The sequence below is a fragment of the Nylanderia fulva genome, unplaced genomic scaffold (assembly GCF_048542155.1).
Source record: "Nylanderia fulva isolate GAGA-0341 unplaced genomic scaffold, ASM4854215v1 Scaffold1, whole genome shotgun sequence".
Classification (NCBI taxonomy): Eukaryota; Metazoa; Arthropoda; class Insecta; order Hymenoptera; family Formicidae; genus Nylanderia; species Nylanderia fulva.
Window position 1 is genome coordinate 1512574 of NW_028189192.1, and position 16473 is coordinate 1529046.

At 32.6% G+C, this 16473-nt stretch overlaps 1 protein-coding gene across 4 annotated transcripts in view; it reads right to left on the reverse strand.

The window, feature by feature from the left end:
* LOC114931389 (TWiK family of potassium channels protein 18) overlaps positions 1–16473 on the reverse strand; it is a 71162-nt gene that overhangs the window by 40405 nt on the left and 14284 nt on the right. For all 4 annotated transcript variants that reach the window (XM_085487783.1, XM_085487756.1, XM_085487736.1 and 1 more), the window contains 3 exons: positions 1813–1969; positions 1617–1707; positions 1104–1261 (listed from right to left, as the gene is read on the reverse strand). In XM_085487783.1, the coding sequence (XP_085343909.1) occupies positions 1104–1261; positions 1617–1707; positions 1813–1969 (406 nt within the window). The remainder of the gene's footprint in view (positions 1–1103; positions 1262–1616; positions 1708–1812; positions 1970–16473) is intronic.

Genomic DNA, 16473 nt, shown 5'->3' on the forward strand with positions numbered 1-16473 from the left:
TATATACTTTGATATTTTATTTCCCCTTGAAAATGTGGAGATTGTTGGCAAGAAGGACGAAGGTTGAGCAAATTCTTTTCAAGTTGACAAAATAAATTCTGATGAATCCTACCCTACCGCGGGAGTTTATCTTGCGCTCTTTTACTTCGTTTCTTAATTAGCACTCCGATAATCTCTCTCTTTCTTGGGACTCACCCCACCATGATGGCGAGGTTTCTGATATCCTTCCCTGAGGAGTTAAGTTTTTATTTTTTTTTAAATATTAATAAATATCCTTTTTATTAGTAAAAAAAATCCACCAAGTTTCATTTTTTAATTTGTCCAAAATTCGAGGACAAAAACTTAATTTCTCCCTCCCTTTTAAAATCTTAAAATAATCCCTTTAAAATTCCCGGAAAATCTCCTAAAATATTTCGCATTTATTTAGGTATAAATCTTTTGTTCCAATTATAAAGTTACATTATATACTTTGATATTTTATTTTCCCTTGAAAATGTGGAGATTGTTGGAAACAGGCAAGAGCAAATTCTTTTCAAGTTGACAAAATAAATTCTGATGAATCCTACCCTACCGCGGGAGTTTATCTTGCGCTCTTTTACTTCGTTTCTTAATTAGCACTCCGATAATCTCTCTCTTTCTTGGGACTCACCCCACCATGATGGCGAGGTTTCTGATATCCTTCCCTGAGGAGTTAAGTTTTTATTTTTTTTTAAATATTAATAAATATCCTTTTTATTAGTGGAAAAAATCCACCAAGTTTCATTTTTTAATTTGTCCAAAATTCGAGAACAAAAACTTAATTTCTCCCTCTCTTTTAAAATCTTAAAATAATTCCCTTAAAATTCCCGGAAAATCTCCTAAAATATTTCGCATTTATTTAGGTATAAATCTTTTGTTCCAATTATAAAGTTACATTATATACTTTGATATTTTATTTTCCCTTGAAAATGTGGAGATTGTTGGAAACAGGCAAGAGCAAATTCTTTTCAAGTTGACAAAATAAATTCTGATGAATCCTACTCTACCGCGGGAGTTTATCTTGCGCTCTTTTACTTCATTTCTTAATTAGCACTCCGATAATCTTTCTCTTTCTTGGGACTCACCCCACCATGATGGCGAGACACAGAGTTAACGGCACCGTCACGTGCTGCGGATCGTAGCTGTCGCTCCCGTCGTCGCCTTCGTCGTCGCCCTCGTCGTCTCTCGGCGAAGTTTCTTCCAAACTCGACGTGTCTACTTCCCCGCCGTGGGTGTTCACCATCTGCAGACGTAAATCCTGTTTGAACAGCCTTTACGCGAGATATTCCAGAACTACTAGACTCGACGAGGTTTTCCTCCTCCTTCTACATAAGGATTCTCCCCCTTACTTAATTGGACGTATCGCTTAATTCTCAACGGTAATGAACGTATCCTCGCTAGTAAAGAGGCTTAAAACTTTCTCCGTGACGCGAAATCCGCTTGAAATTAAGTCAGGAGGTCTATATCCGCTCGGAGCGAACATTGGAAGTAAAAGAAAGAGAAAAGAATCGCGCTTCTCTTTGAAATTTCGATGAATATTTTGAGTGGGAAGACTCTCTTTCTTCCCATGTCTCGTGATATTGTTTCGGATCACTCACCTGCCAATCATCTTCCTTAGCAGCCGGATCGTCTCCATTCGGCACCTCGGAAGAAGCTTCGGTGGTCAACTCTCGAGGTCTCCTCCGGCACCTGCGAAATCATCGATCGACGATTCATTCTCAGGCCGAAATCTTCGGGGTTTACCGGAAATGGAGAAGGGGATGAATGGAAAACGGGATGCGGCTTTTGTCTTACTTGCACAGGCAGCAACGGGCGTAGGTCCATTTGAAGCTTCTGGCCAGAATGTCGCCGATATTGCTGAGATAGAGGAGGAAAAGCGGCATCCCTATTATCGCGTACACTATAGTCACGACTTTGCCCCATTTCGTCCTGGGACAAATGTTGCCGTAACCTGCGCAGTAAACGAGAACGCGGCCAAGTGAGTTTATCGACGAGCTACGCTTCCGTCCCGTGTTTCTTGTTTCTTGCCTCGTCCAAATATATATACATGTACATGCATCAGGGTTGGCTAGTTAATTAGTTAAAAGTTGGAAAAAAAGTTAAAAGTTAATAACTTTTAACTTATTAATTTTTAACTTCAACTAGTTATCTTTGACTTTAAACTTATTATAGTAACTTTGTTCCTAATAATAAATTTAATTTTTTTTTATGTCTGAATACTATTACTGTTTGTTTTATAAGTTATATAAATGTATTATTTTTAAATTAAAGTGTATTATTAATTTTGATGTTTATTTGTCATCAATTGTAATGACCAAAAAATATATTTCTATATATAAATATCAAATTTTCTTTGTTATTATAAATTTTAAAAGAATTAACAAATAAAATTCTAATTTAATATAAATAATATGTTTTTCGAACTTTTAACTTAACTAAATTAAGTTTATAAGCAATTTACTTTAATTCTGAACTTGGTTTTACAAAATCATTAACTTATCCAACCCTGACATACATACATATATATTTAATAAAGGATGTATCTAAATAAGTGCAAAAAATGTAGGAGATGATTCTGTATCAAAAATTAAGGGATTCTTGTTAGAGAGAGATAAGTTTTTTTTTTCTAAAATTTTAGACACAAATTAAAAGAATAAAACTTGATGGATATTTTCCACTAATAAAAAGGATATTTATTAATATTTTTTTATCTTCCTGTGTCGTTGTAAGGGGATGAAACTAATAATCCTTATTTAATGTTTTAATTCTTTTATTTTTAGAGTACCTATATATATGTTTATATGAGAAATGCTCCTGAATTTTTGACAAAGAATTATCTCCTAAAATGTTTCGCACTTTTTAGACACACTCTGTATATACGTGGGCTGATTCATTTTTGATTAATTTATCGCCGAGCGTTTCGGCAAAGTAAAACCTGCTGCCGGTCTCAGGCCAAGTGTGAATTATTAATTCGAGAATCGAGTGCGATTTCAAATATTCATCTTTCGATAGAGTATCATGCGATTGCGATAAAAAAGCCATAAGTACATATATAATCGTTTGTGAAGAAAAAAGAAGAGATATCGACGGATATCCTAAAGATGAGATAAAAATATGTAAATTCATCTTAGATAAAAGATGAAATAATATGGCGATTTCATCTAAATAATTTTCTAGATAATTTTTAAGACGGCTTATGTAAGTTATAAAAAAATGTAAATTATAAAAGGGATATAAAAATATACGCATTCATATTTTTATTTATAAATTATCGCTCTATATTAATTAACTATTTTTATATGCTACGATTCTAAACCAAAATGATCTGAAAATTACTCTAGATAATTTAATAAAGATGATACATTTTTTCATCTAAGATACATATATGGATAATATCTTTTTATTATCCACATAAAGATAAAATGACGCCACAAAGTTTCATCTAGATGATCATTTATATAATTTTATTCAGATAATCTAACAAACACTGGTCATAATTATGATCAAGTTCGCCGTCTTGTGGTGATTTATTTGCGTTCTCGGATATATAATTAAACGAAACATCCCCGATATTTTCTCTCTCTCTCTCTCTCTACGACATTCTCGGGGTAGAACCGACTCTCCATTATCGCATAGATAGCGATTTCCGCATCAATTATCTTCTTGACAATTCAACCGGACGCTGTTTCAACAGATGCGCCCGCGAGAGAGTTGGACGGAATCCCGAAACTTTCGTGCTCATCCCCCGTGGGAGACGTAAACAATCCCCCGCTCGGATATTCATGTTTCATAACGTGGCGAAACGTGCTCCATAAAACCAGGCAGATGTGCGGGTCTTTAAAAAAGAGAGAGCGCCGAGGATAAAAAAATTTCGCTCGTAAGTTCGCGATTCGTTGGACGGTGAAAAAAAAAAAAAAAAAAAAAAGGAAAATGGATATACGCGCCGCGTTTTTTTTTCCGCGGAAAAATGATTTTTTACGAAGGAAAAGCGACAGTTTTTCGTCGTAACGTGTCCGGTGCGCCATGTTTATTTTTCTCTTTTTTTTTGTTCGATTTTTCGATTTGCACGTTAACGCAAAAAAAAAAAAAAAAAAAAAAAAAGAAAGAAAGAAAGAAGGAAAAACAAACATTGGACATCGATCACGAACGATCTACGGAAATATTTTGTTCGCGCGAAAAGAGTCGATTAAAATATGTATCTCCGTCTCTCTTTCTCTCTCTTAGTTAAAAATATAAAATTATTCTACATTGTAACAGCACCGTGAATATCCGATTGCTTTTCGCGACGATAATAAATTCCAGTACGTTACATTTTATCGCATAAACTGACAGCGCGGTTGTGAAACGAGTTTAACCTACATAACTGATAAATGTTGGCTAAACTTGGACTTGATGGGAAAAAAGTCGCATTAATATCTAATTTGTCGCGTTAACGAGTTTCATTCGCCCGAGACGCCTATTTTTGAATTATAAAAAAAAAAAAAAAAAAAAAAAAAAACTGGCGTATCATTACCGATATTAAATTAACACTCTGTCGCATATTAAATATATTGATCGGAGTAATCACATTAATCTTTCATCGCGCGGAAACGTTATCGTATCAATATCGAATGCCGACGATTGTTATTTCGATTCATTTACCGAACGACAACGCGGTTGTCCAAACGTTTCCTCTATTTTCCGTGGAAGGGGAAAATTTCGGCTATCATTATTCTAAACAAAAAAAAAAAAAAAGGGAACGACAAGCTGTAGAATCCGGTGCCAGAAAACCGATATATGCGACATATCGAATCGGAGCGTGTCTTGTAATCAAGCGAAAGTCGCGATGAAAAAAAAAACTGGTGCTGTTGTCCTTTTTTTTCACACACACGCGAACAAATATACGAGAGATGGTACAAAAAGGGGAACGTGACGAGGGTTTGCATTCAGCGTGATTTTCCAGGAAAACCGCATGTCGAACTTCCGCCTCGCGGACTTGATTTTCGAGGTCCATCTCTCTCTCTTTCTCTGGGTCTCTCGAAAATTGCGACCGCGTCGAGCGCAATTCTTACGGATCTCGGGCTAAACAAGCGTCCACAGCCGTGATGTTGCACAATTTACATTTTGATAAAAATTAAAAGTGCCGAGAAAACACGCACCGGGACTCGCGTCTGACCGCGATAAAAAAGAGGCGACCTCTCTCTCACTCTCGGCGGGAAAAGTAATTTGCATAATAAATTTACGTGACTTTGCAATTCATGTGTTCTTACTACTGTGGCATTGCGTGAACATCACGTGATTACATAATTTTCATTTCAAATCACAATTTGCTCACAATTTATTTTACATCTTAGTATTGTGTGAACACACCGCATGATTACATAATTTTCATTTCAAATCGCAATTTGCTCGTAATTTATTTTACAAACCCGTCATATTTTTCACCTTCTTTCTTGATTCTTCTCTATGATTTTTTTGTAATGTTACTATATCTTCAAGAAAAAGAACACCGCTAGTTTTTATGTGCACCGCATCTGACTTCCGCTGCATTTCGCATTTTAAATCGACGTTCGTCAAAAAATTTAATTCGAAACTAATTAAGAATTTCTGTCAGAAGTGCACTCAATGTTGCTAATTATTTTACAAGCTCATATTTTTCAGCTTCTTCCTCTCTTTCTTTTTCTACGATTTCTTTGTAACGTTACTAGTTGCTATATCTTCAAGAGAAAGAGGATTGCAAATTTTTATGTGCACCGCATCTGACTTCCGCTGCATTTCGCATTTTAAATCGACGTTCGTAAAAAAAAATCTAATTCGAAACTAATTAAGAATTTCTATCAGAAATGCACACTTAATGTCGCTATTTATTTTACAAGCCCGTCATATTTTTTAGCTTCTTCATCTCTTTCTTTTTCTCCGATTTCTTTGTAACGTTACTAAATATCTTTTAACAAAAGAGCACTCTGCAAATTCATATGCACACTGCACCTTACTTCCGCTGCATTTTGCATTTTATTAGTCGACGTCGTAAAAAATGTTAATACTAATTAAACTAAACTCTCATCAATGTAATTTCATTATTATAAATTGTATGTTTCATACAATTATATAATATCAACTAATATTTGCTCGTCTAAAAAAATCCCTTAAAATACCTCATATTATTTATTAATAAGTCACGAGCTGTAGACAAAATTCTTGATATTTAATTAAACTAATGAAAGTGCGTTTCCGCCGCGAGTGTCGAAAATTCGGAACCTCGGTTCGAGATATATCTCGTTAATTTTCGCGATTCGGCGACCGAAGCGATTTACGACAGAGAGCGGGAAAGTCCCGCGTCTTTTAGCCGGCGATAAAACCGGCCGTAAAGCCGGTAAACGGAGACGCTTAAACGCGGGGGCTCCGTAAATATCGCGTTTAAGCGTCGTCTCCGCGGAAGAAAGAAGGAAGCTCGTAAATTTACGCGCTGCTCGCGATTTACGTTCGCGAAGAGCAAGTGCGAAATTCGCGTCGCGTCGCCTCGCGTCGCGTTCTCGGGACGACGACGTCGACAGTTTGACTTATGACAGGCGACGTGACGCGTCGCGATCTCTCGCTTCGCGAGAGGATTCCCGATCCCGGGGGAAATTTTACACGAGGAAAGAGGAGGGAGAAAGAGAGGAAATGTATAAAACATGCGCCTGACTGACGGGATGTAATCAAATGACCATAATATTATATCAAAACGAGATTTTCATGTGGCTGTTAATGGGAGATTTTTCAGCTAATTTGGAGACGATTTTTCCTCAACGAAAATGTCCAGGCACCAATAATTTTAGAGTTATAAACGATTGAAAATAAAAGCTTTTTGTAAACTGAGCCTTGGAAAAATTAATTATTAACAAAATTACATTTTTTAGTTAATTTCAGGTAAAGTTTACTTTAATAGAATTTTCATTTAATTTTTCTCAGGTGATTTGGAGACGATTTTTTCTCAGCGAAAATGTCCAGGCACCAATAATTTTCGAGTTATAAACGATTGAAAATAAAAGCTTTTTGTAAACTGAGCCTTGGAAAAATTAATTATTAACAAAATTATATTTTTTAGTTAATTTCAGGTAAAGTTTACTTTAATAGAATTTTTATTTAATTTTTCTCAGGTGATTTGGAGACGATTTTTTCTCAGCGAAAATGTCCAGGCACCAATAATTTTCGAGTTATAAACGATTGAAAATGAAAGCTTTTTGTAAACTAAGCCTTGGAAAAATTAATTATTAACAAAATTACATTTTTTAGTTAATTTCAGGTAAAGTTTACTTTAATAGATTTTTAATTTAAAGCTTGTTGTTAGGTACACAAATACATCAAAAATTTTGTTTGTTAAACAATTGTAATGCTCTTTGTTTCTTCTCTCTTCCCGGGGCGCATTTTAAATATGTAAAAAATCTTTTAAATTAAATTAATTTTAATTAAAACATTTTTTTAATATACATATAACAAAATTTTAAATTTTATATATAAACAAACTCTGAAATCTTCAACAATTTTTGCTTCTCGGATTTATTTTTCATATTATATGTAAACGAATTTTAAATAATTAAATAAATTTTAATTAAAAAAAATTTTTAAATATATAAATTTTTATTTAAATAAATATATTTTTAAATATACAATATATATGTATAAAGGGGCAGAAAATTTCGTGAATATTTCAGCATAAAGTTTTGTTTTTATAAACAATTATTTTAAATATCAAATTTCAAAGCACCCTCTTTGTCATTTTTTACGAACCATCACGGCGTTGATTGTCAAATCGCTGCGATTCGAATGGCTAAAATAGAGAGACGGATAAGATTGTAGAAAATGAAACGGATAACAACCGGGAAAATTAAAGAGGGGACGAAATTGTTGCCGCGTAATCAAATTTATTCGGAAATATCAAATTCTCGCGCTCGTTCGCGCCAAAAAAAAAATTTTCCCGCGAATTTTTCGTCGACGCGCGTTATCTATCCGAAAAGTATCGAAAGAGAGAGAAAACAATTTTTTTTCTCTGCGCGCACGTTGAATAAACAAGCGCTCGCGAAGCGACTCTTCTAATGCTCGCGAATATCCGCGGACGAAAAGAGCGAAACGACTCTGTTAATCCAATCGAGAGATATCGCAATGTACGATCTTTTTTTTTTTTTTGTATTTTTTCGAAACACTATTGACGAGAGAAAAAAAGGGACAACACCGGATGTTACGCGACGAACACGAACTATCTACGATTGCGTTGTACGACAATAAACGCAGTTTGTGTCGACAACTTGTTGAATGATATTCGAAACAAAATCACAAGTTGTCCACTTTCTTATCTTATTCCATCAAAAGTAAATTATTGTTCTTCTTTATTATTCTTATTTTTTATTTTTATTAAAGAAATATGAAGGAGATTGCATAATTATATTATAATTAATATAATTAATGATGGAAAGAGAGAAAGATGCGTGTTTTATCTATTTGTTAGATCTATTTTAGAATTAACATTAAATTATTCTAAATTGTATGCATCTGTTAGCTGCCGTCTTAACATCATAGAAGGTTAAATTCCCGGCAGCCTCTCTTTTAAGCGGCCGCAAATGAAGATGTTACTTTTATAACGGAGTAAACTCCATTTTAGCTTCGCGGCGGTGTACGAAGCTTTGAAGTTAAGAAAGAAATCCGAGAAAAAGAGAGAAAAAAGAGAGATAATATCCTTGAAGAGAAATAACACTTGTATTAAATATGCATGCTCACTCTTCTTAAATGTTCCTCTTGCCTTCCTAATTTCGCCGACTTCCTTTGTTACGTAAATACGAGGGAAAACGGAAAATGGAATGTTACCGCTATTATGTAAAGACTGAAACAACATGCTTACACGTATCTTCGTCCAGCGGAATATTAATTCTAAAATTTGTTATAAACGAAAGAATATATATATTTATATGCGCGAGCATAATTTGGACGCTTGAAATACACCGAGACGTGCGTTTCGCTGCATGTGAATATTTTTTTTGCTTGTTTTCGTTTCGAGTCGCAAAAACACGAACAAAGTTGTTCCGTTCGTGCACAATGTAACCTGCGTGACAATGTAACACGTACACGTTTCGTATATAGTCGGAATATAATGGACAGTGCATCTAAAAATTAAAGTCACTAGGTGAATGTTAATGCGTATAAATTAGGGTAAGTTTTGATGATTTTTGAAACTAAGTTAAGTTAAAGTTAATTGCTTATAAAATTAATTTAGTTGAATTAAAAGTTTGTTGAACAAAAAATTAACTCAGTTAAAGTTCAAATTAAATCAAAAGTTAATTTTTGAAAATATTATTTATATGAAGGTAAAATAATAGGCTTTTCTCAAGCTGTATAATAAGAACTTTGTATTTGAAAACACGATAATGTCATAATATTATTTATATTAAATTAGAATTTTGTTTGTTAATTCTTTTAAAATATATAATAAATAACAAAGAAATTTTGATTTTTAATAGGTTAATGATTAAAATTAATTTAGTCGAGATAAAAGTTTTATGAAGAAACAATTAACTTACAATTAGTTAAAGTTCAAATTAAATCAAAAGTTAATTTTTGAAAATATTATTTATATAAAGGTAAAATAATAGGCTTTTCTCAAGCTATATAATAAGAACTTTATATTTAAAAACACGATAATGTCATAATATTATTTATATTAAATTAAAATTTTGTTTGTTAATTCTTTTAAAATATATAATAAATAACAAAGAAATTTTGATTTTTATATAGAAATATATTTTTGGTCATTACAATTGATGACAAATGCACATCAAAATTAATAATACTTTAATTTAAAAATAATACGTTTATAATTTATGAAAAAACAATAATGGTATTCAGAAATAAAAAAACTTAACTTAGGAAAAAAGTTAATAAATTTAAGATAAAAAATAACTAGTTAAAATTAAAAATTAATACATTTTAAATTAACTAATTGTAAGTTAAAAGTTATTAACTTTTTAATTTTATTTGAACTTTTAACTAATTAACTAGTTATTACCCAACGAGTCCTTGAATAAGAGAAAAATTTAGATCTGTTTGATTTAAAATTATTGAAATTTTTCAATATCTCAAAATCATCAAGAAGAGAATCGAAAGAGCGATCCCGAAAATTTGGTTATTTTATTCTAGAAACGGATCTTTTCGTAATATATCTTTATTCAAAATTTATTAATTCCGTTATTTATATTCCTTGTTCCAAAATATCTGTCATCGATTGGAGATAAGGATTTTAGGCCATCGCGTACCAAAGTGAGGAAATTACGGTGAATTATTAAAAAAGCTTATCCCAGTTTATATTTATATCCGGAGTTTATATTTATATCCTCTCATGAGAATATAAATGCAAAGTTGAAATAATACGCGAAATCACATTTGGAAGTATCGGAATATTAAATTTCGAACATCGAGGGCGGTTGTTGTCCTTTCTACCGGCATTTTTTTTTGCAAACGATTTATCTCGATGTATTCATTGGATTCTCCGATCGTGAAACGCATTAACAATTAATTCTCAATCATTTTTCACGTCAAAATCGCGTCGAATTCGAGATTCGCGTGTGTGACGGGAATTTTGTTTTCTCTTTTTTTTTTTTTTTTCATAATACAACTTTGAAAATCCAGCGTTTATTCGCGCAAATTGTACACGCATATTCGACGCAGATTCGACTTAGAAAAGCGGTCAAGAGCATGCATATTCCTTTATCAGAAATTCCGATTTTTCTCGCGATTTTCCGGAACGTTTTTCTTTTTCAAAGGAGATCTTATCTCGGGGAATAAAATTCTATCTCAACATAAGGAATCTACCGCGACCACCGCGGAAACCTCTGTGTTCCGTTCGTGGCATTTTAGAGAAGAGGTTTTCCCGCAATTCAGAAATGAGAATGCAATAAATATACGGCCGCTCTCGAGGCAGAAAATCGGGAAACGCGTTTAAAAAATGGAACAAAACTTCCAATTAACTGAATTGCATTAATCTTTGTACACATACGTTTTTGAATGTTGACCGATTACCTGAATATCTGATGTTAAAATTCAGAATATCGGATGTACATACGCAATGTGTATGGCAACTGCAATATATTATATAAAACTTTACAATTCTAAATCGCCCGATCAGTTACATCGAAATAAATATGCATAAAGATTTCTGTGAAATTGTCAAATATGATTCTAGAATTCAAAATTCAACAATTCAAAATTAAAATTTTTAATTGTTAATCAAATGTAATATATAATGTTAAATTATATAACTCTTTTTTAATAATAAATTAAAGTGCATGAAAATCAGGATTTATTTTTTGCTATGTAAAAGAACAATCAGAAATATAAAATATAAAATATAAAATGAAATCAGAAATTTTTTACATTGTCAATCAGTGTAATAATCAATAATATGTAATATTGTAATATTAAATAATATTATATTATTAAATGACATTCTGCTTGATAATAAAAGATAATGTACATTAAAAATTTTCTAAAACCTATTTTGTAAAATCGATTTTGTGGAATTCTGTTTTTTATAAAAACATAAATATTAAAGTAATCGATACAATCATTCATTGTACTCTCATACGTTTAAAGTTTAAATGAAATCTATCTTTTCGAATATTATTATGAATAATCTAATGAGATAAAGGCATCGATTAATTATGATTTTTCTCGATGATTAGAACTGCTCTCAAAAGTCAAATACATAATATTAAATGAAAATATGCTCGACTTAATTGTTTTCGCGAATATTTGAATGTGTAAAAGCGCAAAATATTGCCATGTAAAAGCAGGAACGGTCTGGATGTGCGGATAATCAATAGTTGTCAAAATGTAATATTCATCACTGTTGCATATTTTTGTGCGTATATATTACCACTAAATCCGCAAACGCACCGCAAAATATTTTTAATTAAACAGGTTACAATATCTATTTTAAAGATTTATATAAAATTTATGACAGCAATTTATGTAGCAGAATTTGTATGATTCAATGGAGAATTGTTCGGATGAATATTTACAGAAGAGTAAGGTAATTTCCACAAAATAATTAACATAAATATTTAATTGATTAATTCGTGTAATATTTTGAAGAGCGTTCTGCTAAGTTTTAAAATAAACATACCAATGTGAAATAAAATACATTTTTTTCCATTAAAAAAATATACCAAATTTTTTAAATGTTGAATTATGTGAAAAAATAACACATATTTAATACTGACAATGAGGAAAGGCCAATAAAATAATTGAAGACTAAAAATAATATAAATGACGCGTGTCGTGTAATAACAACAGCCAGGAGAACACTAAAGTATAATTCAATTTTTTGTATTTTTTACGTGTTTGTTTGATTTCTGCTTCACTGTGCGATGCTTGATCCCGTGACTGCTTTCGACACAATCGAAAATTGAATTTGTAATCTGTATATGTTCCAAAAGACAAAGGTCGGAAATGATAAATTAAGCAAATAATAAATTAAGCACACGAGGTTGTTCATCTATAATTGTCTAGTAGAATCTCTGACACGTGTTTAGTGTAATTTATTGAGCAATTTAATTTTAAATGTGTTAAATATACGTCTTTTAAATGTTTATATTCTTCAGTAAATTCTTTTATATAATTTAGATCATTATTTCATCATTCTTTTTTCAGAATTTTATTTTGCGCCTTTTATACATATATTTATACTAAAGGAGGAAACTTCTTTTTCTCATTTTTACCTAAGTACAAAAAATTGATATTTTTTATTCAAACGTAAGAGAAATATAATGAAGAGTTTCGGATTTTCTCTTTTAAAAAATCCATGTTTTCGCGAAAGATATATGCGGGCAGTATTATGAATCGTTTAGGAGAGTCGGCGTTTTAACAAAGAGTTTATTGTGCGAGAGACTCGCAAGAGACATGCTCTATCATCATCAATTTCCTCCAAGATTTCGCAAGGAGGAATAGAGAAGGGATGCGGCGCGGCGCGTGTAAAATATGACCGAAATTCGCGACACGTATACATAAAAGTAATTGAGTGCAACGGCTGACGCATCAGAAATGCGGGCGAAAGAGAGGAAGACCTCTCGACAGAGGGACACACGAATAGAACAAGAGTGTGCCGACGAGTTTATCGACGAGCGACGTTACGTGTCGCCGATGACATTTGACTTTCCGGCCGTTTTGCACGTACAAAACGTTTCCTCCCATCGCGCCGCCAAATATATGCATTAAACACGCGCGTGCGTTGACCTCGAGACCGAGCGTCCGTTAAACGCGGGAGAAAAAAAATATTAAAAAATTAAAAAAAAAAAAAAAAAAAAAGGAAACCAACCGCGAAATTCCAGTTGCGCTTCGAGTTCGAGTTTACAAGCTGTTTCGAGCCGAGCGATAAAACGAACTCTACTTGGTCGGCGTTATGTAAACCGCCGACCGCGGGACGGTTATTATTGCCAAACCTAAATCCATCACTAAATGAGTAACGATACCTGCGCCGGCGGACTCAATTAACTACGATAGTATATATAGAAACGTCGCCGACTTCGTCGTCGGCACCGCAGCGGCGACAAAGTTTCTCTATCCCCGACAAATTACGTTTATTACATCGCTATTACATCGATTTTTATGCACCGATTTTATGCAACAATCTCGATGTAACGAGTGAGAAAATTCTATGTGCTACAAATTTTATTCGTGGAATTTAATTTGATCGGGATGTCCTTCTCAATCTTTTTTTTTTACTGACGCCATCAGGAAATTGGGTCTTTTAAGTTCACCGCATATTTTTATTTACTTAAAGTTCTAGATTTTCGAAAAATTCATTAAAATTCTGAATTATTTGGCTAAGATCTTCATTACGATATCCAATAGAATTCAAAATCAAATATTAAACCCAATTATAATTAATATTTATAAATATTTATATTAATATTTATAAAAAGCGAAATTTGGATAGCAATTTGGAAAAAAATGAAAATTTTTGTATCTTAAAAGATCAAGATTGCTAACAAAGGGTTAATAATAAAAAAAATGAAAATTCGATATTTTTGTCGAGATAGAGAGATAATGAAAGATAAACATATATCGTTAACGTTGAAATAGGTAGAAATTACAGTGTAATGGATAGCTATTGTAGGAATATTGAACCCGTATATTTGAATATCGCGGAATTTTATTGAGTCTTAATGCAAAACCACCACGAGGGAGATGAATGGGGATAATATTTTCGAGCCATTTCGCGCATTTGCGCGTAAAAGCTTCCGCGTTGAATGCACGTTCGGTGCGATATGCATTTAGTTTTAGAGGGTGCACATGATAATACTCGAACCTCGTCCGCTGATAACCGGCGCCGCCAGCGATGTTTATCATTTTCGTTAACTGACAATTTTGGCAGGCCGGGAATCGCCCGATTTTATCCTCTTTCGCTTCCATGTTTGATTTAGTGCAACGCGCCGCACGACATAAATTAACATGATACATGCACTCGTCATCCCTCGTTCCATTTCCATTTGCGACGGGGATTCGAAGTGTGTGTGTTTAAACGGCCCCCGAAACATGCCGAATCATCCCGGCGTCCCGTTTAATTTCAAGTCGAGCTAAACGCAGCCGAGACATCGTTAATTGATGTAAATAAATTAACGTAAACCAGCCGTGGGGAATGTATAAGCATACGTAACATCCCGTCCTGTTTTTCCGCGCAGTCTCTCACAACTATTTCCGCTTCAAACTTACTTCAAACTTTCATTTCGTTGTGTACGTTTGTGTACGTGTGTACGCTTAATTTAATTAATTTCATATATTTTCAATAATATGTATATAGCACTTAAAAGGAAAAAATTAAATCAACAGGCTGATTTATTTTCACAGACAATTTTGAATAATTTAGAATTTAAATCGAAAATAAAGCTCAAGCTTTAGTTGAATTTTTGCAGTTTATTAATAATTTAATTTAATTTAAAATAAATTTTACACACATGCAGAAAAAAATATAAAATAAAATTTAGAATTTAAAATAAAATTTGTAAATTACTATTATATAAAGTAATATTAATAAACACTAATAATAAATAGTTTATAATAATTTCATTTATTTTTCACAACCTCTGATAATTATTTTGCTTCAAACTTTCTTCTATTTTTATGTATGTATACGTGTGCTTAATTTAATTTATTTTTTAAATAATATGAGTATTTAAAAAAACAACAATTAAATTATTCGACAACATACGTTGACACATTTAGAAGTTGAATAAAGCGTAAAATTTAATTCAACTTGCAATTTTAAATAATAATTTGATTTAATTTAAAATACATTTTCAAATAAAAAATGTGTCAAATAAAATTTACAATTTAAAATAAAATACATATATAGAATAAGAGAAAACTCAAAACACTTAAAATAATTAATGATTATTTAAATAACAATTTTAATTATTATACAAAAACAATACTAACAAATATCAATAATAATAATCTATAATAAATGAATTTAAAATTAATTTGTTGCGAAAGAGTGAAGCAAAGAGTTCCGAAAATTTGAAAAATGGAAAATTATATGTATATCTTTCTCTCAACAAAAATATAGAATTTTAATTTTTATTAATCCAAATTGCTATCCAAATTTCGCTTTTTATAAATAATTGGGTTTAATAATTGATTTTAAATTTTATTGGAAATGTGTATGCGAAGGAAAGATGAAAAGGCCGAAAATTTCGCGTCTTTTTTTTTTCCCCCCAGAAGATTAGTTTCGGGAAACACGGATGATCGATACCGGGGGATGATTAATTGTCGGAGCGGAATGTCAAAGCGTTTCGGTGGATGCGGATGTGGCATTATCGGCATAACGACACACGCTTGTCTTGCCGAGCACGTAACAGGTATCACGTGTGCGACGTATCAGGGACATTAGTCCGGTCGTGTCGGGCTTCAGGCCAGGGAATTATTGGCGATTAACCAAAAATACGGAAACCGATATTCTTCGCGGACGCGCGCGCGTTTATTTCTTCGAGGACGACGACGACGAAGACGATGATGATGACGACGTGTCTCTTGCGTCTCGATCAATTATCGCTGGCGAATTCGTCGCGACGCTAATTTATCAGCTTGTCGAGAAGTTTAACGGCGAAATGATTCCTCCTGAATATTAATTATCCCACCCTGTCAGGACAATCGCTATCACGCTTGATTTATATCTCATCGTAGTCGCTTCGCAACACTATATTGATACTCTCGATAATTCGCGGACAAAAGTGTTAATCGATATGTGAAAAAGATGATTGAGAGAGATATATCCTTTAACGCGACTAAATTAATTTGAATTCGAAGCGAACTTTATTATGTGTGTATGCTTGCGTCGGATGTAAAATATTGCGTTGGGAATTTTCGGTAGTAAATTAGGAATAAGTAGTTGGATGCTCTTCTTCTTTTTAAACTGCACTAATTATACCGCTGCTCCTCGTAAGTTACCCA